This window comes from Balearica regulorum, chromosome 1 (assembly GCF_011004875.1).
Source record: "Balearica regulorum gibbericeps isolate bBalReg1 chromosome 1, bBalReg1.pri, whole genome shotgun sequence".
Classification (NCBI taxonomy): domain Eukaryota; kingdom Metazoa; phylum Chordata; class Aves; order Gruiformes; family Gruidae; genus Balearica; species Balearica regulorum.
Genome location: NC_046184.1, coordinates 51,233,441 through 51,259,305, shown reverse-complemented (window position 1 = coordinate 51,259,305; position 25,865 = coordinate 51,233,441). Strand labels below are relative to the sequence as shown.

The window sequence follows — 25,865 nt, the reverse complement described above, 5'->3', positions numbered from 1 at the left end:
ATCAGCTGAAATGTTGTCCGTTTACACAGGGAACACTCACACACACACACACACACAAAGGAACTTTATTCTTGTTTTAAATCAGATACTGTAGAGATAGCAGAGACATGGCAAATCGCTGTTATCACTAAAGAGGGTTTTGAAAGATAGGCACTGTTTGGTGAAAGAGAAAGGAGTACCACTGTGCACTACAGACATGATAGGCTACCAAGATATAAAAAAATCACATTAAATAAGATTTTTTGAGGATCATAATAACTTTGGGAATGGATGCTAAAAGCGGCCATTCAGGGCATAAAGGGGGTTGGTGACAAGGCCCTGGGCTGTGTCTGAATGAGCCATGGCTCTGGAGTGGGGTTAAGCATATCCATGGCTGAGAGCCACCATTTCCCATTTACATTGCTGGCCTTAGCCTTCCTGTGAGCAGCCCAGGGTCAAAGTCTCCCCTGGATGCTTAGGAAAACCAGGATTTGGGATATCTCTCGGTGCCCTGCATGGGTAATGCCCTGATCCTTGCCTAGACTTCATCCACCTGGACAAGACATCCAACGTGCACGGAGGCATCAGGAGCTCAGGCTCTTCCCTTCTAGAGACTTAGAGGGGCTGAGGAGCTCAGGTGAAGGCAGCCTGCAAATGCACCTGGAGAGGTTACAGTAGGGATGGTGAGTCTGTCCGGGCTTGAGAGCAGATCCACCATCCACTTAACCAACAGACAGACATGCACACAGAACTGGGTTCAGTTACTGAGCGTGAGAATATTGTAAGAGGATTCCAGTGATGTGTCAGTACGGGGGAGTTAGTTAGTTAGTTTCCCACCTATGACTGAAGAAGAAACTGCTACTGCCAAAGATGGAGGTACTAACTTGACAAAAGTAAGTACAGTTACCTGAAAACTGAGAAACTTGTCTTAAAAACACCTAAGAGGGATGTGCAAATACATGGAATCACTGTGCATGAACAGTTTTCATAAATATTTTGATTAGGCAACAACATTCCTCATTTTAAAGTTACAAGTTAGAAACACCCTGGAATCATGAGAGAAGCCTGGTGAGTTTACTTTATTCATATACTCTTTTTATGAGCTTCTGAAAGCACCATGATAAAGTGACCCTGCAGAAAAACTGAATTGTGTCTTTCCTGGCCACATCTTGCTAGCATCGCTTCAGCAGTCTCATTAGAAACAGCGAGAACTGGAAAGCACTACTGGAGGAGAGCTGAGACTACCAGGGACTATAGATTTCATTTAAAGTTTTAAACTAAAACACATTTCCTGCGATGACAGAATTAGAAACACAGAAACAGATGTGCAAAGATTTAGATGCTGTCATGAAAACATCCTGATGCATAATGGTTCCAAAAACGAGAAGGGGGGGATCTGAAGTGCTCGCACTCTGCATCAAACCACCACTCACGGCTAAGCAGCAGTGCGTGCACCACGACCACGTTCTGCCATCGACAGCAGCACCATCTTTCCGGGCAGGTTCATACAAACCAAAACCCAACCTGCTTCAGCATGGATGCAAAAAATGACATCAGCCCAGTCAGGAGGGAGTTTTCACCAGACACCTCTTGCCCCAAACGCAGGCAGCCTGTGCACGGCTGCCCGGTCCATCCCGGGGCAGAGCAGAAGGCATGGGCAAGTGTAAGTTGTATCAATTCAGGACAAGCAGAACTGGAAAATCAGCTAAAAAGAGCTGGCTGCATTTCAGACACTTTAGTTTTGAGAGGAGCAGTGTAAAGACGCTTCAAGTTTACAAAACTGGACATCTGCAGGATGTAAGTTTACAAGTTTGTGCCTATTTACGTTTCTGTAATGAAACCTGAGACTGAAAAAAGCACTCGATAGGTGGGTAACAGAGGCCTGATAAGAGCCCAGGGGTTTTTTGTGTGAACTGCCTTGCAGAAGTTTCCACAAACACCACACAAGAAGATGTGTGAAGGCGTTTGAGATCCCCTATAAAGCGTGTTTGACCGTCAGGTCGTGGTAGACAGACCCCGGGCAGCGGTGAGGCCAGAAATGGCTCCTGGCAGCACCTGCACACCCGGAGTGCCGCTGGGCAGGACCAGGGGTGCAGCACTGTGCTTAGTCCGTGTGGGGAAATGCAAACAGAGGTCTTGTCCTGGCCGAACAAGGACGATGCCACCGAAGACCAAACACGAGTGGAGTGCAGGGAGGAAAATAAGGAGGAAACCCGCTGCGGGCAAGCCCGAGACCCCTCTTTTTCCGGCAGAGTACGGACCCGCCGCAGGGAAAAAAGGTGCCCTGCGGGCACAGGCCGGGGGCAGCAGTAGCCCCTCGGTCCCTCGGGAACCGGCTCCAAACGCCCGCCCGCCTCAGCCCAGCGCCCTGCCACCGCGCGAGGGTAGCGGCCCCGCCGCGTCTCCACCGCTCCCCGCCCGGCTTGCTGCGCCCGGCCCCGCGGGAACTGCCCGCTTGGCCCGGCCGTGGGCCGGCGGCGGGCGGGGGAAGCCGGGGGAGGTGGGAGGAGACGTGGGAAGGACTTCGGTTGCCACTACAAATCTGGTGACAGATCCGCCGCCGGCACATGGCGATCGGCCTTTGCCACCCCGCGCTCGGCAGGTGAGTGCGGGTCGGCGGCACGGCCCGGGGCGGGCGTGTGTGTGTGCGGGGGTTAGGCGGGTGCCGAGCGGCGCTCCCCCGCCGGCTCGACGCCGCTCGTTTCCCCGCGGCTGCCCCCCGACGCCCGCTCCCCAGCCCTGGGTGGGCGGCCGCGGCTGAGGGGAGGCGGGCGCGGCGGGAGCGGGGATCCCCGCGGCGGGCGGGGGGGGTGTGTGGGGTGTGGGGCGGCCTCCGCGCGGCGCTGACGTCGCCGAGGGGCCGCTCCGAGGAGGCTGCGGCTCGGGGCGCCCAAGATGGCGGCAGCGGCGGGTGACGGGTGCGTGCGGGGGCGGACGGCGGGAGCGGGACGGCGGCTCTGCCACCCTGTCGCCCGGGGACGGCCGGCGGGAACCCCGCGGGGGTCAGGTGCCGGCGGAGGGCGGCAGGCGGCGGCACCGCTTCTCCCGGGGAAGAGGCGGTAGGGGCGGCGCGGTGCGGTGCCCGCGGAGGGGCACCTGAGGAAGGGGCGCTCGTTGCAGCGGGGGCGAGCCGGGCACGGCGTGGAGTCGGGGGAGCCGCCGGGCCGGGGGCGAGGGGGCTGCGGCAACGGCTCTAGCGGGGGAGCGGCGTCCCCGGGACCGTCCTCTCCCGCCGACCGCGGGCAAGTGGCGTCCCGCCGCCTCCCCGCCGCGCTCGGTGTGTGGCGTGGGGCCCGGTCCCCTCACCCGTCCCGGAGGGGTCTGAAAGGCGTCGAGTTGAGGGAGACCGGGGGGAGGAGGAGAAGGAGGAGAGAGTGGCGGTGAACCGCGCCGCGGGCAGCGGGGCTGCCAGGCCGGCCGCTCGGGTCTCGTACGTGCCGAGAGGCGAAGAGTCGCGCCATGTCGCGGGACCTTCCTACCGAAATAGTCGTGGGCACTCTCGTACTCCGGCATCGAGCCATGGGTGAACTTAGCTGGAGTGTCTTTACTTGCCAGGGCTGTCAGAACAGGAGCCAGGCGTTGTCCGAGGAGCTGTCAGAGCAGCCGGAGATGCTTATTTTTATAAATGGGAAGAACTGTCACATGTAAATCCAGAGTAATAAGAAGTGCTGTGTTTTTCGTGCTTCTGTCTGAATTATTTGTTTACCTTGAATTCTCAACTGCAGGAAATGCGCGGTTATTTGCAATAAGAGACATGGGTTGTAATGTTGGACCGGTGTCTGGTGCCCCGGTGTAAATGGCAGCATGCTGTATATACATTCCTTAGCTGGCAGGAAAAAAAAAAAAAAGAGGGAAAAAAGTTAAATGATGATCTATATAGTTCCGAAGAAAGGACGCTGCGGGAGTTTCTTGTTAAAGATCGGAAATAAATTACAGAATTTCTTTGGAAGTGCCGCTTTGATTTTTAAGTTTTACTGTCATGCCTGCAGGACTGTAGTGCAGCTTGAACTTATGCACGTCAATGTTTTGTTAGGTTGTTTTCTTTAAAAAATAAAATTGTTTAAGAAAGCAGTACAGCAGTACGTCTGCCGTCTAGTAACCACACTTGTTATCTAAAACTTTTCACTTGTTCAACCGTGATTCCTGTTTTTTTTCAGATATTAAACAGGTACTGTGAACCTGATGAAAATCAGTTGGTCATCCGATTTAAAAGCCAGAATATTAATGGGACACACGAACATGCACACGTGTGTATTTATATTAGTAAAACCATGTACTTCATTTCTAGTCTGACGGTTGAGATAGACTTTGATTTTTCATTTACATGCCAAGCAATTAATTACAAAAGTAGTGACTAAGGGAAAAATGTTTCCTTTTGTTTATATTTAGTTAAAATTTTTAAAATATCATCTGCGAAAATGAATCTTAATTTCTTGTTTATGTGGAACACAAATGGAAGAAAAAAAGATTTATTTTCTTGTCTTCTAAGTTGTTGGGTTTTGACATCGAGTACTTTTTCAGCTCATGAGTTACCCCAAAATGTACATTTTGCCAGCCATTCTTTAGTGAAACTAAAGAAACGAGCACGACAACAAGGTTGAAATATGGTTCAATGAAAAAAATTGCTATTCCATGTATCGTTATTTCTAGCTTGTGAAACTTTGGCTCAAGAAAAGACTTTTGTATATCTCTGTTTTCCCAGACAACTTAATGCTTTCAGTAGTGCTATTCTGTATGTTAGTACTTGTTATTTTGCTTACTACTTCAGCTCGGGTCTGTGCTAATAACACGGGGCGGGGGGGCTTGATCTCTGAAGCGCTGGTCAACTAATTCACAGTTTCTTTGTGTGTGTGCACAGAACTGAACCTCTGGAGAGAAGAATGCAGAAACTAGTGCTGAATAACTTTCTTTAGGGAATTTTAATGTTGGAACGTTTGCTTGTAGTATTTTATTCCAGCTGCAGCTCTCTAGTAGGCGTGGGAATGAGTAGGCAGTATTTTTTAAGTTTCTTCCACCACTGTCTGTCACTTCTGTTTTTCCCCCTGAGCTATTCTGTCTTGCCAAGTCTTGGTTCTAAGGCAAAGTTTTAAAGTTTTGGGACTTGATGTAGTCTCAGTACTTAGTGCTCCACGTATTAAAACATTCATCCTGTCAGTGTGCTTCTTGACATTCAGCTTCAAGTTTTCTTGGTCTCAGTTTTGCACTTTTAGTTTTTTCGCAATCTTCGCAGATACTTCTTTTTGACCAAACTCTGCATTTTGATTTCTTCACATTTTCTTCAAAGAAAGACTTCTCCCATTCCAAGATGTTTCCTCCCCCTCCCCCCTTCCACCCCGTCTCCTTTCTGCACACATCGACGTAGGTGGGAAAATGTCATGCTGGCTTGGTTGCTGGTGGGGGAGCTGAGGTTTTAGGTTTTTCTCTTCAAGGCGCTGATCATTCGCTTTCGTAGAATCCTGTTGCTTTTGCATGAAGAGCTTGATTGTGCACACAGTGGTCGTCCCGAAAGCAGTGACTGCTTTTGTCCCCAGTCCAATATCTGCTTACATTGAGGCATGTAAGTAGTTTCACTCTTGATAATATTTTTGAAATGAAGAAAAACAAATTTTTTTGACCATATAATATTAAAAAGAAGGAAAAATAAGGCACAGTATTTACACATTGACTTTAACAAAACCATAAAGGGTCGACCTGTCAGACTCCTCTGACTGACACCATTGCTGTGTGTGACAGCCCTGTGGGAAGGCAGGGTTTAGTGTTCTTTTCTGGGCTGCTGAGAAGAACCGTTACTAATATGTTATGCAGGAGAATCTATTTCTGATAGTCCAGAAACACAAAGATGAGTCTTTTCTCTTAAAATCCTGTCTACCTATTGAATTCTTGGCAGCACGCTTTACATCATAGGTATTACTTTAGTATTCCAAGAAGAATTAACGTACATAGTTCAACTCTGAAATTTATGTGAATTTTATCAGTGTTAGAAAAGCTCGGCTTTGTTGGGGAAAACAGGTTGTCAGACTAGGAGAAGAAATGGGATAAAGTTAGTGGTCTTATTTATAGACGGTATAAAAAGCAAACTTAGTATGCACGAATGTTTGTAAAAGAATCTCATTAACAGCCTATGAATAGACTACCTTGTAGAAGGAATGAATGTTACAGATGCTAGCAAGCTGAAAAAGTTCAGCAAGCCATTATTTTTGTGATCTGTTGACCAGAGCACGCAAGGGATCTCAGCTTCCCGTAATATGCTATGGCTGGTACTTAATCTGCAAATTACTGAATGGGTACCTGGAGGTCATGGCACCTGAAATTTTTCAGTGCAGTGAGTGTGGACTGGAGACAACTCTTAAATAAATTGAATGAGAATGATTAATATAGGCATGTAAAACTGTGTACACTTTATTAGTTTCATTACAGCTGGCTCAACCTTTTTTGTGTTGCAGAATAAGACCTACACAACACAGGCAATGCTGGATGCTGGCTATGTGCATAGAGAGTTATTACAGCTCTTGTGCTGGTATCTGTAACGTTTTTAGAAGGCACTAGCCATGAGCCAATTAACCAAAGCCATTTTTTTGTTAAATCTTTTAACTACAGTTTTTATCTAAGTACCAGATGAAAAATAAAGCTGCTTTCCTATCCAGTTGCAATATTTTACCTGTTTCCCTTCCTCAGTGGTGTCATGTCAATGGGTTCTCTCAATCTAATGCTTATTCTAACTTGGACATCTGTTCTAAATTGAGTAACCTATTATTGTGTATTTCAGAACTGTAAAAATGGAGAAATATTAGCATATTCAAGAATAATAGTATTTTGGCTTCTATTCACAATTGTCTAAATCGCATAGTATTTTTGTATCATGGTTTACTTACCTGTAAACATAATCCTGGACCTTGATATTGTACGGCCTAGGCCAGTTCCACAGTATGCATGCATTTGTAATAGCATAACTTGTCTCCGTTGGCGTAGCCTGGATATTTGAGAAACCCTTGGTACTCCTCTAGATGAAGTCACCGTTTCGTCTGGCAAGTACTGTGCATGATGATGCTGGTGCTGTGTGCTGTTTAGCCCTTCTAGTCAGTGACATCGTGGGCATGAACACCCCAGATCAAGTATAATCACTTCCTGATGCATTATTTGTCTCTAGATGATATCTCACAACTAGAGATAGTCAAAAGAAAGATGGTAAAAGCATAAAGGAAGAATGAATCGCTGTCTCTTGAATTTTTAGTCAGAGCCTGCCTGTTTGGTTTAGTTAAATGCACTGTATGGGATAAAGCAAACACAGCAGATTTGAACAAATAAATGCTACCACGTAAACTTTTTACATGATGTAAGCCAGTGCTAGCCAAATTTTTAAGTGATTTTTTGAAGATGTGGATTAGAAAGATCTGTTCAAAATGCAGACTTTTATAAAGTTTGCAGCAACTGAGGTAGATATCTAATGGTATTTCTGTCTTACAAACAAAGCAAGTTCTACTTTTCCAAGTCACTCTTTTCCAAAGGTGTTAAGATGACATGTTAAAATGTACTTATTGAAGATACGTTATTGTATAAAGCTCTGGTATAATGGGCTTGCCTGAGCACAAAGGTGCAGTGATTTAATTAAAGGTGTGGTTTAATTAAGGGTTTGAGTTGTATAAAGCCTCATTTGTCTGAACTGTTGGCACTGTGTAAACATAATAAATTTAAGTGAACTTTGCACTTCTGCACCTGTATGCTTAGGGATAGGATTAGTGGGAGCATTTTAGAATCATGGGTTGGAAGGGACCTTCAAAGACCATCTGGTCCAACCCCCCTGCCATGGGCAGGGACACTCTCCACTAGATCAGATTGCTCAGAGCCCCATCCAGCCTGGCCTTGAACACTTCCAGGGATGAGGTGTCCACAGCTTTTCTAGGCAACCTGTCCCATTTGAAGCTGTGTTTGTATCCAAACTCTATTAACTGTCTTTCAACCAAATTTGTGCTTTCAACTAAATTTGTGCTCCTTTGAAAAAAAACAGGCCTAATCTAAAGTGTAGCTAGTATGCTTAAGTCCTGACCCAGGAGGTACTGGGAATGTAAACAGTGTTATTCAGACCATTTAGTCTGAACTGCTGTTGATAATGTCGATTGTGGCTCCATAGGACTGAGTGCTTTTGTATGTTTGGTGGGACTTAGTTGGATGAAGATCCTGATCTTAACCTCAAGTATATGATTTTGGTATACTGACACATGTAAAAGTGATACAGTTGGGTATTTATTAACTGTAACTTACAACTTTTTTTTTTTCTTTTTTTTTAGTTGCAGATTGAAATATCATGGACAGAAAATAGTTTGGATGATGTGTTTTGCCAGCGTATCCCTGCAATTTCAGTTTTAACAATGGATAAGTGTAAGCACATAGGTCGTCTGCGACTGGCCCAAGATCACTCCATTCTGAATCCTCAGAAATGGCATTGTGTGGACTGCAATACTACCGAATCTGTGTGGGCGTGCCTCAGCTGCTCGCATGTGGCGTGTGGAAGATATATTGAAGAACATGCACTAAAGCACTTTCAGGAGAGCAGTCACCCAGTGGCATTGGAAGTAAATGAACTGTATGTTTTCTGTTATCTCTGTGATGATTATGTTCTTAATGATAACGCAACTGGTGATTTAAAACTGTTGCGAAGTACATTGAGTGCAATCAAGAGTCAAAACTATGAGTGCACTACTCGAAGTGGGAGGACTTTGCGTTCTATGGCTACAAGTGACGATTCTTACCTTTCACATGGTGGTGCCCAAGCCTTGCTTCGGAATGAAGATCGCATGTTCACAGCTCTCTGGCACCGACGGCGTGCGTTCTTGGGCAAAATATTCAGATCATGGCTTGAGTTGACACCTACTGGAAAAAAGATTTTGGAAGAAGAAAGGCGTCAGGAAGAAGCAGAGGAAAGAAGGGACAAAGCTAGGAAGAGAAGACAAGAACGAAAGCGTGAGTTGAAAGCAGAGATGGAAAAGATGCCTCCGAGAAAGAGCAGTCGTTTACAAAATCAGATTAGAATGTCCTCAGAAACAGCACCCTGCCTGCAAAAAACATCACAGAACATGGAATCTGTGGCAGAGTTGAAAAATATTTATACCTCAGATGAAGTAAGATTGAAAAAAATAAGTGACTCTCCAATTAAACGAAGGCCCACAGTGACTCCTGGGGTAACAGGACTGAGAAACCTGGGAAATACATGCTATATGAATTCCATCCTGCAGGTATTAAGTCACTTACTTATTTTTCGAGAATGCTTTTTAAAGCTTGATCTCAACCAAACTCAGGAACTGCTGGCAACAGCAACCAATGGTAAAACCAGGTCTTCATCTAAACATCTGTCAATAGCTGCCTCAACATTACATGTGACTGAGAACCAAGAGAAAGTAAAGGGATCCTCTTCTGTGAGGCGGCCTAGTTTATCCTCTGGATTAAGTGGAGGAGCATCAAAAAGTAGAAATATGGAACTTATTCAGCCCAGGGAGCCCAGTTCAAAGCATATTTCCCTCTGTCATGAGCTGCATACTCTGTTCCAAGTTATGTGGTCTGGGAAATGGGCGCTGGTGTCTCCTTTTGCCATGCTTCATTCTGTGTGGAGACTAATTCCAGCCTTCAGAGGATATGCCCAACAAGATGCTCAGGAATTTCTCTGTGAACTTTTGGATAAAGTGCAGCAGGAACTGGAGACTACAGGGACCAGATACCCAGCACTCATCCCTGCTTCTCAAAGAAAACTTATAAAACAGGTTTTGAATGTGGTTAACAACATTTTTCATGGACAGCTATTAAGTCAGGTATGTTTTATAATTTTTTAAGGTGTGTGATGATTTATACTGGTCAGTAATGGGCATACTTCAAAGGTTAATAGGTTTATAACTACAGAGGAGGGATGGAGAGGATATAATACACATGATTTCAGAAGAAAGGTCATTTGGGTACTCCTAAAACTTAAAGTAGAAGGGTCACCTGATGAACATAAAAGTGTTAAGTTTGGTCTTTGCAGCTGCTGAGAAATATCTGACTTTGCTATTAAGCGCTAGCTAATTTGCAGGAATAAAGAATTTACAATTTTACCACTATGGTGATACTAGATAAAAGGTGTTAAGGAAGCTGTTAGTCTTGTCTAAGTGGAAACTGATTAGGTAATGGATGCCAAGCAGGGAATTTTATCAGTAAATACCTTGAATTTGAGATTAATTACTACAAAGTAATTGCCTGTCATGATGCTATATACAGGAATACTACTTTTCTGTTACAAGGCTCTGTCAACACAGGAACCAAATTTGTGAGGTGGAGGCAATGGTTGTTTTCCTTTTTTCTGCCTGACTACTCTCCTTTTTTTTTTTTTTTTGTTTGTTTTCCTCGGCTTCCTGTTAGGTACTTCAATGTGTCCACTTACTATTATGCATATCCTAACTGTGTGCGTGTAGAAACATCTGAGAAGTGACTGAACAAACAGCTGCTGGCTTCTCTTGAATTAATCTAAAAACTAGCCACATTGCAGCGGGAACAGAGCTTGAGAAAGTCTTGCCCCCCCTGGAATTGGTCTTTAGTATGCATGCACACGTTACTGAGGGAGTGCAGAAACCTTTAATGGATATGTTTTGTGAAGGAGTAGAGCTGTAACACAAATTAACAAGAATGTGAATGTTACCGTTACTCTGACTCTTTGATTGATGGTGTAATATTTCAGTATATGAAGGTAGAATCCCAGGTGGATTTTGACTGAAGTAGGATTGCTTGCTGCTATGATATCTGTAAACTTTATAAGCTAACAGGCCTTTTAAAATTAGGGTTGTTTGCAGCATATGTTAGCCTTTAGGTCATCTTAGGTTTTGTGTAACTACTAGAAACTGTTATCTGTTAAAACCAGATCATGCTCTACCTTCCATTTGGCCCAGTGTAAGACCATTTCTGTTGGCATACTTCCTTTCCTCAGGGTAATTAACATATCTTTCATCAGGGTTGTGCTAATGTAAGTGCCTAGTATATTATGTCAGTAAAGCTTTATTTGAAAATCACATTCCTCTCCAAAATAGTAACTTTGTTGGTAAAACAAAATAGTTGCTTAAGTTTACTGACAAGGTTTGGTTGCATTCCAAGCCTTCCTACAGGATTCATTTTGTGGAAAAATTTTCCAGGCTCTGAAGACACAAGCACTATTTCAGTCGTACCACTTGCACATGTTTTCAGCTTTGTTATGTGAAGAGGCTTGTGACTAGAAACCTTCCCACCTTCCTGAAACCAGGGAGGGGAATAGTGAGAATTCACTCAAGTGTCATCGAGTAAGACTGAAAGGGAATTAAACAGTTTTGAGCCATCCTGTGACTTCTGTGACTACAATACACAGCTCTTTTACTGCAGGTGATCAGTGTCTACATGCAAAATACAGTCTTGATGAATTTCAAAATGCCTCGAGTGAGAGGAACATGCAAAACAGTATTGAGGCTGTTATCTGTAGTATTTTTTCCTTGGCTCATTAAGCAGTTCCCACAGTGTCTGACACTTTACCTCCTAAAGTTCCCTTTGTCTTCTGCCACTCCTTTCTTCCAGTTTAGTCTTCACGAGTGCTTTTGAACATGATAAGTATTAAAAGCAAAATAGTAACCCCTGAAGATTTAAATTTCCTCCTTGATAAAATTTATTCAGGTCATCTTAATGATTCAGACCCTGGTGTTTGCACATGGAAGGATGAGCTTTAAAAACCTCTTATCAGGCAATTGCTTTCCTCAGTAAGATTCCTGCATCGTGATTTTACTAGGCTATTGTCAGAACTGGCACAAACTACTGTAATGAAGTTAACAAAAAAAGGCAAGAAAACATCCATGTAGGGCTGAAGAAAAATATGAATGATTTCTTGATTTGTCATCATATCTTTAACAATGTTAGCTCTTAAAAGCAAGGAGTGTATGCTTTGTCCTTGCAGGCTTAACTTTATCTGCCTACAATCTGTAACAATTTCTCTGTAGAAGATAGTTGGAACCATAGCCACTTAAATTTATTAAAAATAGGATGGAATTTTAGTCTAGAGTATTTAATAAGCTATATCTTAATTCAGTGAAGAAGGGGAATTGAGAAGCTTGATTCTGTGCAGCAGTTGCCTTCCATTTCAGGATCACTTAAAAAGTTATACTTACTATCCCTTTGTATTGAAAATAGTGAAGATGTTTGGTTCTGTGAGACAGTCGAGTCAATCTTCTTGACCTTCAAACCTCAGGAATACTATGAACTACTCTTGATACATAGTACACAGAGGATCACTTATAATGCAGATAAGCTGAATGTTTACTTAGGTTTCACATTACTTTCGCATGTGCGATAAAACATTTCCCTCTTCTTCTAGCTGTTCTATTTTAACTTTAAGGGAAGTCATAATCCTCAGTTTGCCATCGTTCTGTTGCTATTGAAATGGCTGCCTGGTTCAGCACTGCAACTGAATTTAGGATCTAAGATTAAGAAAGGAGAGGTGTGTAAGGATCTTACTAGATTACTTTTTGATAACTAGGAAAAGCTTTAGGTGATGTCAAAACAATTGCACCTTTTATATGAGTTAGTTGGTTTTGGTTTGTTATGTTCTGAGCTGATTTAAAGTAAGTCATCCTCATCTACTATTTGAAATCTTTTACTATTTTATGGAATACTAAGTTAGGTAATGAGTAACTCAAAGAATAGCATGGGCGGGTTGCCTCTTGACTTTTTTTCTAATTATTCCAATATGCTTTTTAGGATTAGAGCTTTTTACTCGGCAGTACTGATTGTGAAACTTGAATACCCAGTACATCTAAGGGAAGTGGAGATAGGATATATAGCTACAAAACACTTCCCCTCTGTTCTTTGCTTTTTCACATGCTAGTCTTCCTCCAGTGATTGCCTGGAGAAGGTTGTGGTGTAGGACTTATTTGGCAAAGGAGTCTGTATCTTGCAAACCTGTGCTTTCAGAGGCAGATCTGCTGGAGCAGTGGCTCATCCTCCTCAACCCCACTAGGACTGCAAGCAGATGCCAGTATGTCTACTAAAATCCCAGTTGTTTCCAGTGCCTCAGTGCTTGTACTCCTGTGGAAGGTAACACACTGTCTCCTTGTCCTTGATCCTTCGATGGGAAAGGAGGAGAATACTGCACTATGAAGTTACATGCCAGTGGTAAACTGACCCATACTGATCCACAGATCTTTGAAGTATGCTTCAAGAGCTGAAGTAGGTTAGCCACTATCTCCCTCAAGGGTTTTTTTGGCTTGTGTTTTTAAATGTTCCCAGCTAAATAGCACAGTATGCAACAATTTTAAAACGATATTTCAAGTTTTGTCCTGACGTGGTTTAGCCCCAGCCAGCAGCTGAGTGCCATGCGCGGCTCACTCACCCCTCCCCCGGCAGGATGGGGAGGAGAACGGAAAAACAACGGCAAAGCCTCGAGGGTTGGGATAAGGACAGTTTACTGGGACAACAAGGGAGAGGGAAACGATCAACAACAGTGCTGATAACAGATAGTAACAATGGGTGATAACAGAGAACGATTTACCGATCCCACAACCTGACAACTCAGCCCATCCCGGAGCCACTCCGAGCCTGCCCCTGCCCGACTGGCCCCCTTTTATGGTGAGCATGACATCACATGGTATGGAATAGCCCCCGGCCAGCTTGGCTCACCTGTCCTGGCTCCTTGTGAAATTAACTCTGTCCTTGCCAGAACCAGGACAGTCCATATTTAAGCAAGGAAGTGGGCAGGTGTATTTAAAAGAAAACACAAACAAAACAGAAAAACAGAGATTGAAATAGCCGATTTTAGCTGTCAAAGTAAATGTATATTTCCAGCACTGCATTAGGAGAATTGTCCCCCATATGTCTGCAGAAATCATACTAGGAGAAACTCTGGTGTGTGTAGTTATACCAGTATTAAATTTTTTGTCAGGATGATTTATACTGGGGAGGAGGGAGACAGGGAAACTAGTATGAAGTACATGTGAAAGGTGGTCCAGACAATGTAGCCGATCTAGGAAGCTAGTCTAGCAGATCTGGGAAATTTGCAGATATTTGTGTTGGCAAAATCTTATGTGTAAATGTAGCTTTTACCTGTTGAAGTTCAGCTTTTTAACTAAATTGGTTTACCCTTAGGATAACATTTAAGTACACACAGGTTTTGATTGCTTGAAAGAGGGCCATTTTAAACTGCATTTTTGAAGATTTTAGTATTAAATTGATATTTAATATTGGCTCAGACAAAAAGTCTTCAGTCAAGACTATCAAGACATCAAAAATGGTGAAAGAATAGAAATGTGTTTCTGATACAGCTGATTTGGAGGCACTCTTGACATTAGAGTATAGCACGCATAAGTCCCAGATGAATTGCACAAAATAACTCCTCCAGTTCAACCCATATAACAGTACAAATCTTACTGGAACTAAGCAGTGGTAGTTATTAAGGAAAATAGATACTGGCTGTTTCATATATTGTGTGCTTTTTGGCCACTGTGTTGGTAAAACTGTAAAAAACTTATTAAAGTTCAAAATAAGCCTCTCATCATGAGAATTACCAGTAAAAAAACCCCACTTTTCTGTAAGCCAGACAAGATGTTTCTAAGTATTTTTACCTACTCTTAAATCATGCCAAAATAACAATTCAAATTAATTAATCTGGTATTCTTAATTTTGTGTGTGAAGAGATGTAAAGGTATAATTGAATCTAATAATAACAAAATAACTAGTCAAAACAGTCTCTGAAGAGCCAATGATTGTTTTGGAAAACATTTTTGTTACCCAAGATTGTTTGTTTTCCCTCGGTTGCTCAGCTTTCATTCTTCATTTTCATGATAAATTCCTGACAGTTAAGTTCATTTGCACTTTTGCACATGCACATACACACACGAGCACACACACAGAATAGTTGAGGTTGGAAAGGACCTCTGGAAATCATCTAGTCCAACTCTGCTCAAAGCAGCATCAACTAGAACAGGTTGCTGAGGGCTGTGTGCACTCAGGTTTTTCGTAGCTCCAAGGATGGAGACACCACAACCTCTCCGGCAGCCTGTGGCAGCGCTAGACCATCCTCACAGTGCAAACAGTTTCTTCTTCTGTCTCAGTGGAACCTCCTGTGTTTCCATTTGTGCCTGTTTCCTCTGTCCTGTCACTGGGCACCACTGAGAAGAGCCTGGCTCCATCTTCTTTGCTTCCCCCATCAGGTGTTTACACACAAGAATAAGATCCCCCCCCGAGCTTCCCTTCTCCAGGCTGAACACTCCCAGCTCCCTCAGCCTCCCCTCATATGTCAGATGCTCCAAGCCCTTTCATCATCTTCCTGGCCCCTTGCTGGGCTCACTCCAGTTAAGTCCGTATCTTGCACTGGGAAAGGCAGCGCTGGACCCAGCGCTGCAGCAGCATGTCCCCAGGGCTGAGGAGCGGGAAGGATCACCTCCCTGCACCTGCTGGCGATGCTCTGCCTGACGCAGCCCCGGGGGCTGCTGGCCTGCCTTGGTGCAGGGGCGCGTTGCTGGCTCAGGGTCAGCTCGTTCATCGAGGCCCCGAGGTCCTTCCCTGGGGAGCTGCTGCCCAGCCGGTGCCAGTGCCTGGGGTTATTCCTGCCCAGGCAGAGCACTGGGCATTTCCCGTTGTTGAGCTGCGTGAGGTTTCTGTTGGCCCGTTTCCCCAGCCTGTCCCGCTCCCGCTGGGTGACAGCACGACCCGCTGGTGTGTCAGACACTGCTCCCCGTTTTGTATCATCTGCAGACTTGCCAAGGGTTTAACAGAATTGGCCCCAGTAACTTCTGCTGGGGTACACCGCTAGTGGCTGGGCTCCAGCTGCATTTCATCCTGCTGACCAGAGTGTTGAGCCTGTCAGTTCATTCAGTTTCCAGTCCACCTCACTGACCATTTATCTAGCCTGCATGCACTGTAGGCATGTTATGGGATACAGTGTTGCAGGCCTCGCTGAAGTAATGATAAACAACATCCACTGTTTTCCACTTGTCCACTGGTTATCTGTACCAGTCATCTCATTGTAGGAAGAAGGCTGTCAGGTTGGTGAAGCGTGATTTTCCCATCATAAATCCACGGTGCCTGCTCCCAATCATCTTATCCTTAATATCTTTGGAAATGGTTTCCAGGATTATTTGCTCCATCAGCCTTCCCTCAGCTCAAGGTGACACTGGCTTGTAGTTCCCCAGGTCCTCATCCTTGTAGACAGGGGTGACACTTGCTTTATTCCTGTCCTTGGGAACCTCCTCAGATTGCCATGACCTTGCCAGGACCTTTGAAAGATGGAAGATGGCCTTGAAAAGCCATCAGCCAGCTCCTTCTGTACTTTCAGTTTGATCAGGGATAGTTTCTAATTCTAGGCAAGCAGAAGAAGGACAATTGGTATTTTCTGTGGCTAAAAAAGGACCAGAAAGGGAGGAGAAAAAGTAAGATTTGTGCTAATTTATGTGAAAGCTGCTTGGCAAGTAGTTCAAGGAAGAAAATTAAATAATTCAAGGAAGAAAATTAATGTTGAATTATGAATGTAGCATTTTACTGAACTAGCGCATGTTGCAAAGCAGTAAGTAATTGATGATTTCTTCATAGAGTGCTGTTGACTAAAATCAAATTTCATACAAATGATCAAAGAAATACCTAGCCAATGTAATTTTAACATCTTTTTGGAGTGGTGAGGAACCCTTTAGAAACTGTTTTGTTTGGGTTGGGTTTTGAATTGGGTTGGTTTTTCATTCCACTGCTTTTGAGTCTGGTGCCTTACATAAAGGTCTTTGTCTAGATTTCCATTACAGCAGTGAAAGTGAAGAGCAGTGGCTATGATGATTTAGTAACAAGTTTCCTCTACAGCAAAGTTGTGATTAGTTACTGTTTCTTCTTAGGACAAACCTATCTTGGGTTATAAGATTTTTTCCCAATTATTCACCATTTATTTTAGCAATGCCTACTAAGAACTTGATTTGGTATCTCTAGGCATGCTTAAAAAAAACCAAAATGGCTTGATTACTTACTAATCGTGTTTAAGACAGAATTTGAGCAAAACGCCCCTGCCCCAGCCCCACTCAGCATGGCAGAACAACAGCGTGTAGTGCTCAAGAGTAATGAATATACCAAAACCCAGTGAATGAAGTAGGTTCTAACAAACGTAGTGTGTAAATTATGTTTAAAGTTTTAAGAGGCAGTGCCTCTCCTTGCAAGTCTTGCTCCATTTGCTTGCTCAACTGCTGTATTTCAGGACAGATTGGTGGAAATGTGCAGTCTTTGGGTTGTTTGAAGCCGTTCAGTTTTGGGTAGTATGTTGTGAATTAAAGTTTGAGGGAGAATACTGAGGGTGACTATCATGCAGTGCTGCATATTAAGTCTCACAATGAATAGACTATTAAAAATTATGTGAATTTCAGGTAGGTAATAGGAGGACTTGCACTTAGGCCATCCATTACCTGTATACTGATTTCTGTATTCTGGTATTAGTCTCTGTGGTTTTATGTGTTGCCTGAATCACAAAATGGTTGTCAAGTTGCTTTCCAAATAGGTGAAGGTGACATTTTAAGTTAATATTTAGGAGGCCACTGAATCACAGACCACAGTTCGCTGTGGTTATGCTTATGTTGTTCTGTTAAATAGATAAGATCATTCTGATGATGGTGTGTGCTCATCACTACACAGCTTAGTTCTTTTTATAATTGAAGAAATACAGTATGGATGGACTGTCATGTGGAATTCTATATTATAGCAGCATCCTAGAAATCCTCTTCTACTTTGATTACTTTGCTGTGGAAAAATTCAATTACTGCTCTTTCGATATATGTCTCATATAGTGAAAACTTAAGTAGTAGTGAAAGCACAAAAACAGGACTGGCCATCTTACTGTTCTTAAAAACCAAAACAGAATTGGAGCAGAGATGGTAACAGTTGTCTCTCTTCCATGCAAGTACAGGGAACATAGGCAAAACAGTTGATGATGGACTTGGCTTCTTTTGCAGCAATATGTTAACTATTTTCTTTGGCTGCATTTAGGCTGAATGCCATCCGGGGCAGTGGCTGTCCATCAAATTATTGTGGGCACAATGATGCTTGTCTGAGTGGCCTCCATGCTGAGGTTGAATCAAGCAATTTGATCCATCTCTTCAGTCTGGCCTTTGGCCCATGATTGAATACTAAGCTTTAACCAAACAATTGTATATAGTACCTGGGTTTCAAGGCATGAGAGGGTGGTCAGGGCAGAACATAAGGCAGAGTTATCAGACTAGCTAAAAACAGTAATTTATTTTCTTTGATCTAATGTAAACTTCTCATGTAGTTTTGTTATAAATGACAGTATTAAGGCTTCCTAAAATAGCAGTTATGGAATATAATGGGGATGTGAAAGCAAACTTTGAATTTGGAAAATGCGGTCATAAAACGAGAGAAGTCACTAACCAGATTGCTAGAGCAGACTCACTTCCCTGTTACTGTTGTGCATACTCATACCATAAAGAGTTACATTTGATAGATACATCAGGTTTTTGCCAGCCCTTTGAGTTCATGTTTGGGATTTTTTTGTTTTTGTTTTTAATAAAAATCTCAGATCTTGTTCAACCAAGTTTATACAGTTTATACAATTTCAGTGCTTTTCATGAAAAAGGAAAATCTGGGTTGTACTGTGTGAATGGTAGTAGAGTGGGAGATAAAGGAGTCCCTTGTAGGACAGAGCGAGAAGGGATGGAAGTGTTGTGAAGCCCGTGCTGATGGTCAGGCCAGTGCAGATGGATTCCACAGAAGGGTAGGGATCCTCCTACTTGTTGAGTAAGCCAATTTCGAAACTCAGGGCTGGCTAAGAAAAATACTTCCAACCTTTGTTCCAGCCCTGATTTACCTCATTTACCACTGAGTGCAAGTGTGTACAGGAGCGCAGCAGCTGATATGACGGTTGGCTGTATGCTTACCCAAATACATCAGGTTACTTGGCTGGTGGCAAGTACGCAAATCCTGGACAACTCTTAGGAGTTTTAACTCCACTGCAGCCTCATGGTGAGGAGGAGTGTCTTGCATTTAGGAAGTAAGTGCAGCTCTATATTGGTACAGGATTTTGTTAGCACAAATCAGGTTTGCTCAGTTGCATGACAAGGTGAGAAGCAGCACTGTTGCATCCGTTTATCTCTTTTGGTTTATTGAGAGGCAAAAATTGGAAGCTCGATCGATTTTTGGGAGGGGGTGTGTGTCTTTTTTCTTTGGGATATTACTTATTAATCAGTTGGGAAAGAGGATCGTAAAATAACCTAGATTGTTAACATTACACACTAAATGTAAAACCTCAGAACTTGTTAAAATTATCTGTTCTGAGTTCACGTATGTACTTCATCCTGAGCCCATTAATCTTCACTGTGCATTCATGTGCAACAAATTCTTAAGTAACTCGTCAATTAAATAAACTTTTGGCCCAACAAAACCCCCCATTTGTACAGCAGAAATCTATTAGTCATTCTGTGTTTATGCTGGAGTTAGCTTGAACTGTAGCCAAACATATCATTTTGTCTCCAAGTCTAGATTCCAGCTCTGAATTACTAATAGTTTGTGGCTTTGAAATGTTGCCAGATGTTAGCACTTACAAAAGAAGCTTCTGTCAGTGTAAATTAAAACAGAAGATTCCCCTCTTTCTGCCATGTAAGTTCGAAGTTTTGTTTTCTAAGAACAAGGCAGCGGCGTTTCCTTCTTGCAACTTAAGGCAGCTAATAGCTTTCCTAACTCCACTGCTAAACTTGTATCCTGGTACACAAATACATACACACATTAGATATAGCTAATGCATAGATTGTGTATAAGCTGTCGTAGCTAATGAATGCATTAAATAATTACTCACAGGAACACCTAGGAGGAAGGTACTGTTAGGTGGCAGATCTGTCCTTATATAAATGATCATGAAATAACAGGCAAAGCAGGGTTAATAATTACCTAACAGCTTCAGTGGAAAATAAAGGAGCTCTTGAACAAAACAATGTATTTTTACACTTGTGTAGGCTTACTGACCTAAATGAACTACACTGAATCTATGTAGAACAGTAACACAAAGGTGTGCCTGTGAAATAACAATATTTGGATCTCTCGTGGATTTTCATTCCTTTATTACTACATCTTTGTATTGGTTGTTCCAAACGACTTGTGGTATTTTCCTAAATAGGAAGCATGCTTATAGAGATTTAATTTGGCAATTACTTACCCTCGTGGTGCAAATTTAGGGACATACGTGATACTCCATTTACTGTAAAACCTGAATGGTGGTGTCTCATCACACCGGGCTGTTATTCTGAGCTGACAAATAACAGTATCCTGACAGTTGGTCCTGTATAAAAATTTTGAGTTCCGTTAATCTTTTTGGCAGGAAAGTTTAATTGTTGGGGAAGGGGGTGGGAACATGTTGGATGCTTATGGAAGTTCTGTCAAAGCTATCTATCTGAGCCCAGTTAAAATTTAACTTAATTTCAGAATGCATCTTTGCTAGAACAGTGAGGTTAGAGCTACTTGAATTAGTGGTCAACTGCAATTTATAAGCCAAATAAATACATTAACAGTAAAAAACTCAGGTAATTACTCCAGGATTGTACTGTACTTCATTGCATTGAACATACTTAGGTGAACATATCTTTAGCCTCACACAAGCACTTGGTATTTACTGGTATTTCCTTATAGCCTTTATGAACTATGCTTCTTACAGTCTAAATGGAGTTTGACTACTGCATAGGTTGAATTGCTAATAAAAGTTGTTCATCCACATGGATCATGGAAGGGTGGAGGTCCTTTGGAGGAAGAACTCAAACGATGTGACACTCTTTATAAACAGCTTGAGCTGGCTTTTACAAGGCTGCATTACAAATTGATACCTAATGTGTTGCCGTTACAGCATGGAAGAGCTGCTGCTTTTAACTTACTTTCCTAAATATTGAATGTTAGCATAAATTACTTGTCCTCTGCTGTATTATCTGCATTTTCCAGGTTGACTCACTTCACTTCTTGACATTTTATTTATGTTGTCTTACTGCTTGTCCTTTCCCTAGTGTGACGATGGATCCACTTACTGAAAGAAGAAATAAATTATTTTTACCTGTTAATTTTTCTTTGAAGAAGTGTGCTTCCTAATCCAGGCTTCCCTGGAAGACTTACAAAGTAAGAAGGATATGACTTTAAAATCCCCAGCTGGTTTTTTTTTTTATTTAAATTAACCTAAACTATAGTTTCTGTCTCTCATGTAAATTTTCCTTTGGAATGTTTCTTTTTGGAGAAAAGACTCCTGCGAGTCCACCAGCTGCTTTCTCTTGGACAGTCCCAGGCAGACCATTTTGACACTGTTTTTGTTTCTCAGTAAAACATAAGAACACTTACCTATTTGGGATAACAGTATTGGATATGTTGCTTCAGAGAAAAGAAATTAGGTGTATAATTTCTTTTGTTAAATAACTATGTCTTCTTGTCTTTGGTTGCATCAGTTATCTCTAGGAAAACAAATAATTAGGTTTTTTGTAGAGCTATGTTATGGCACACTTTTAGCAAAGTAAGTTTCTGAGTGTAAGCAACTGGTGAAATACTGTTTTACAGGTTACATGTCTTGCCTGTGACAATAAATCAAATACCATAGAACCTTTCTGGGACCTGTCCCTGGAGTTTCCTGAGAGGTATCACTGCAACGGCAAGGAGATGTCGTCTCAGTATCCCTGTCTGCTGACAGAAATGCTGGCCAAGTTTACAGAAACTGAAGCTTTGGAAGGAAAGATATATGCATGTGATCAGTGCAACAGTGAGTAAAGGCAGTATGTACTCATGCATACATTCTCTGTGTAAAATATAAAGTAAACTGACTGTGAAAGCATGGAAGGAAAATACTATTAAGTCCTAAAAAGTGTGTTGCAAACAAAGTCCTGGTGTGGTCACTTGACAGGTATGACTTGCCATCTAGAAAATGGAATTATTCAAAGGATGTTTTAAAGTGTGATGCTTCTCTTAGAGAAAGTCTGATCACACACTAATGGGGATTCTGATCCCAGCTGAAGAACCCATCACCTTTTTAAATTAAGGTGACTAACCTAAGTGACCACTGATATTTTATACTTGCATCATAAAATAATACTTGCAAAATGGCTCTCGAGAGTGTATCCTTTTATAAGGAGGCACATACGATAGCTATTTAGGTCCACCCAAATTTGATGGATAAATCTTAGACTGAAATACAAGGCTGTTATCGAGATTTGTATTATGTAACTGTGTGTTTGGCCTCAGCAAAACGAAGAAAGTTTTCTTCTAAACCAGTTATACTCACAGAAGCTCAGAAGCAGCTTATGGTGTGTCGACTACCTCAGGTTCTCAGATTACACCTTAAACGGTTTAGGTAAGTAGTACCACAATGTACAGTGTTGCAAACTGACCAATTCAGTCCCACTCTTCCGTTGTTTGGGGTCAATGTTTTTCAGCATCAGTTTCATTTCCTGTCACTAGCACAATGACAAATAATTATTAGAAACTTACTTTCTTGTTTAATTTAAGCATCAATAAGATACACTGTAAGTAGAGAACTGACCTTCTGAAGTGACAACTGCTTGTCACTTCAATGCCAGAATTATTTCATCCTTCTTTTCAATCAAAACCTACTAACCTTGCTGTGAACTCTGTTGGTAAAAATTAATCCTGTGTTACCTTTAGGTAGAGTAAAGGCTCATATTCACTAATGGACAAACCGAGATTGTATTCAGTGGAAGTGTCATGTAACCCTCTTATAAACAAATACATTAATGCAGTAGCCCGAGAGTAAGGAAGCGGAGACTGCTTCTCTGTGAACTCTTAGTCCACGCATTAGTACAGAATCTTTCACGAATACAAAGGAAACTGGAAATGAGATGGAATAAATCAGAAATACCAATGAGATATTATAGTACGTGGGAAGTAACTTCCCACTCACCTTTACACAGATCTTAAGATGGGTATTTTGGAAGATGAGAATAGTAGGTACTATAGACAGACACATTTTAAAAGGCCTTTAGAAGAAGTGAAATAGGAAGCCTAGAAAAAAAGTACGCAAATTAAGCATTTATTTTCTGCACAAAGATAATAGTGAAGATACCACTTGCTATGTTGAAACATAATTCAGAATGCTGTGTTCTTTCTTTGAAAGAATGTAAGTTTTCCTTTGACTTAATTTTCCAGGTGGTCAGGACGAAACCATCGTGAGAAGATTGGCGTACACGTTAATTTTGATCAGATACTGAACATGGAGCCTTACTGCTGCAGAGAATCGCTCAAGTCTCTCCTACCTGACTGCTTTATCTACGACTTGTCTGCTGTGGTAATGCATCACGGGAAAGGATTTGGCTCAGGGCACTACACTGCCTACTGCTACAATTCAGAAGGAGGTAGGAACCAGATGTGAAATAAGGAGTGTGGGAGAAAGGAGTGTTTGTAATTCTAGACTGATAAGTTTACTGTCTTTTCTCAAACCAAAAGGGAGTTGCTTGTAGCTGAAGGGCCTGGAATGAGAATTGCAGTTCTGTTAACCAAAACAGTTCAGTTTTTGTATTGGCTTGTTAAATGTGTTCTGGCTATAAACTCTCATAAATCTGAGGAGCCTAAGCTGGGCTTTTAGAATCTAGAGGCAAACAAACTAGATCAACTGAAACAGTATGCTATTTCCGCACAACTTGTTAAATGGGAGTCGCTAATTAATTATTAAATACAATGCAATTACCTCAGATCAGCATCCCGATGACTTTTTTTGGTGTATTTCTTCACTGCAGGATTTTGGGTACACTGCAATGATTCAAAACTCAACATGTGCACTATGGAAGAAGTATGCAAGGCTCAAGCTTACATTTTGTTTTACAGCCAACGACTTACTCAGGCAAATGGACGTGGTAAAATACCATGTCCTAGCACAGCTGAAAGTCAGCAGCACACAGATTTAGCTGACTGCTCCATGGACAGCAGTAGCAGCTAATCCAAAGCCAGTTAACTGTGTGTATGGTAAAAGTTTGAATTGTCATAACTATATATTTTTAAATGAAATGACAGTACAGTAATGTACATTTTTACTTTGAATCTGTGTACAATGTTTATATACTTTTGTATTAGTTAAAGTACTCTTTACAATTGTTAGTAAAAGTTTTTATTGACAGTAAGTAACTTTCTAAGTACCTAGAATTTCAATACAGCTATTTTTTTAAGGAAAAGATTGCTATTTGCATTTAACTCTTACCTCAGGCTGTTTTTTTAAGCTGGTTTTGTATTTTGATAATCTTTTTGAATTGGTTTAGAAAAATGATTTTCAATGTGCAACTGATATTTCTCTGGTTAATTTTCTATATATGCTTGTGTATATTTTATAGTATAGTTCTAATGATACCATGATTCTTACTGTCTACAGGAATTGCTACTAGGTCTTAAAATATTAACATGCACCAGCAAGGAATGTTTTACACGTCAAACAGTAACTGAATTTCCCGTAGGAAACTTTCTGTATATTCTTCATGACTAAAGTGAAATTATTTTGCAAACTTAAAGGGAACTACACTAAAGATACATTGATAGAATTTCTTAAAATCTGAAATTGAGGAAATAATAGAGCATGTACTTATTTTGACATAAGTACGGAAGAGAAGCGTTTAATAGCACAGGAATGTACCTTTACCAAGACTTTCATGTTTTTGCCTTAACAAGCCTGACAACTCAAGTGCCAAATACAAAGCACTGACTTGGACAACCAGGGGCTTTTTATTCCAATAACTTGAAAATCTCTTAAAAAAAGCCCAACATCACCCCCCACCCCCCCCCCACCCCCCCCCCCCCCCCCCCGTTATTGCTACAAGAATGTTAGCACCCTCTTTCTTGCATTGGACAAGCTTACTTTAAATTGCAGCAAGTGTTGTCTGTTTCAGTAATCTCTAACACAAACTACTGAAAAGAAGCTGTAAAATTTGTATGAAAGCAATTTCAATATCTGACTGGTTTCATTAGCTACAACTGCTGTACCTTCTCCGTGGTCCTACCACTAGCATTAACAGAACTGTGCGTTGAGGAGAATCGAACAAGCAGGAATTAGCAGTCGTTCTCCACGTACACTAGTTAATGCCAAGTAAATTTTAATTGTGAAGTTATTTTGCATAAGTCCTATGCAGATTGTTACCTCATCTTCTGCAAAGTTTATACCTCAATAAAATGCCTTGATGTGGACAGAAAACCATGCGTGTACTGGAATTGGTTCCTACATTATCATTACAACTTTTTTTTAAAAAGTATTTTTAAACTGTGCCTAACATGGGCTAAGACATTAACTAGAAGACCACTTTGGCCATCTGTCACTGATTTAACAGCTGGTTTTATTCATGACTTTACCTACCATTTCTATCTGTGCTTATGAGAGATGCCACATTATAACGAGCACATAGTGGCTTCAGATCTCAAACTTTCTTCACCTTGTGCTTATCCAAATTAAGTGTGCTTTTTTTTTTTAAGCCATGGGACACCTTGGAGATGTTCTGAAAATCTACTTGTTACAACTGTGCAGTCGTTCCAGTACTTCCCTCCTCTCTTGAACCTTTCTGCTTCAAACACTTTGCCTTTCAGAATTCTGATACCTCTCCCCCCAAGAGCATCTCGACCAGATACGTAGGGATACTGAGAGACTCAAGCATTAATGGAAGAGTCTATCTTGGGACTGGCAGAGAGCGATGGGGGGTGAGAGGAGTTCATTAGCCTCAATCATCAGCATTAAGCACATACTCAAGTCCCGTAGAAAGAATCTTTTCCTGCCATTTTTTTCTAGAAGGATTGCCTAGGTTGTGCTTATGGCTCTTCCCTGCATTTCCTCTCACTGCAGCAAGCATTACCAAGTCTCAGGGCTTTCTCTAAAAGACATCATTAGCTTAGCAAAAGCAAATTCTGCTTTCTTCCCATTGGTGCTCTCT

General features: G+C 41.9%; 1 protein-coding gene across 6 annotated transcripts; it reads left to right on the top strand.

Annotated features, from left to right (window-relative positions):
- Positions 1-2,122: 2,122 nt before the first annotated feature.
- Positions 2,123-24,729, top strand: USP44 (ubiquitin specific peptidase 44). Of its 6 annotated transcripts, XM_075749049.1 has the most exons (7): positions 2,564-2,581; positions 5,432-5,536; positions 8,265-9,779; positions 21,514-21,712; positions 22,192-22,300; positions 23,113-23,318; positions 23,700-24,729. In XM_075749049.1, exons 3-7 carry the CDS (start codon positions 8,346-8,348, stop codon positions 23,897-23,899), a joined length of 2,148 nt encoding a protein of 715 aa, XP_075605164.1. In that variant the 5' UTR covers positions 2,564-2,581; positions 5,432-5,536; positions 8,265-8,345; the 3' UTR covers positions 23,900-24,729. The 6 variants fall into 6 exon arrangements, with proteins under 6 accessions (XP_075605128.1, XP_075605120.1, XP_075605138.1 ...); XM_075749013.1 differs by lacking the exon at positions 5,432-5,536 and having other exon boundaries at positions 2,123-2,581; positions 22,222-22,300; XM_075749005.1 differs by lacking the exon at positions 5,432-5,536 and having other exon boundaries at positions 2,123-2,581.
- The last annotated feature ends 1,136 nt before the right edge of the window (positions 24,730-25,865 follow it).

Coding starts and splice junctions, on each gene's coding strand:
- USP44 (XM_075749005.1), top strand. CDS start 2,138: ATGCCACCGAAGACCAAACACGAGTGGAGTGCAGGGAGGAAAATAAGG. Junction 9,780..21,513: donor ATGGACAGCTATTAAGTCAG/GTATGTTTTATA, acceptor ACTGTTTTACAG/GTTACATGTCTTGCCTGTGA. Junction 23,319..23,699: donor CTGCTACAATTCAGAAGGAG/GTAGGAACCAGA, acceptor TCTTCACTGCAG/GATTTTGGGTACACTGCAAT.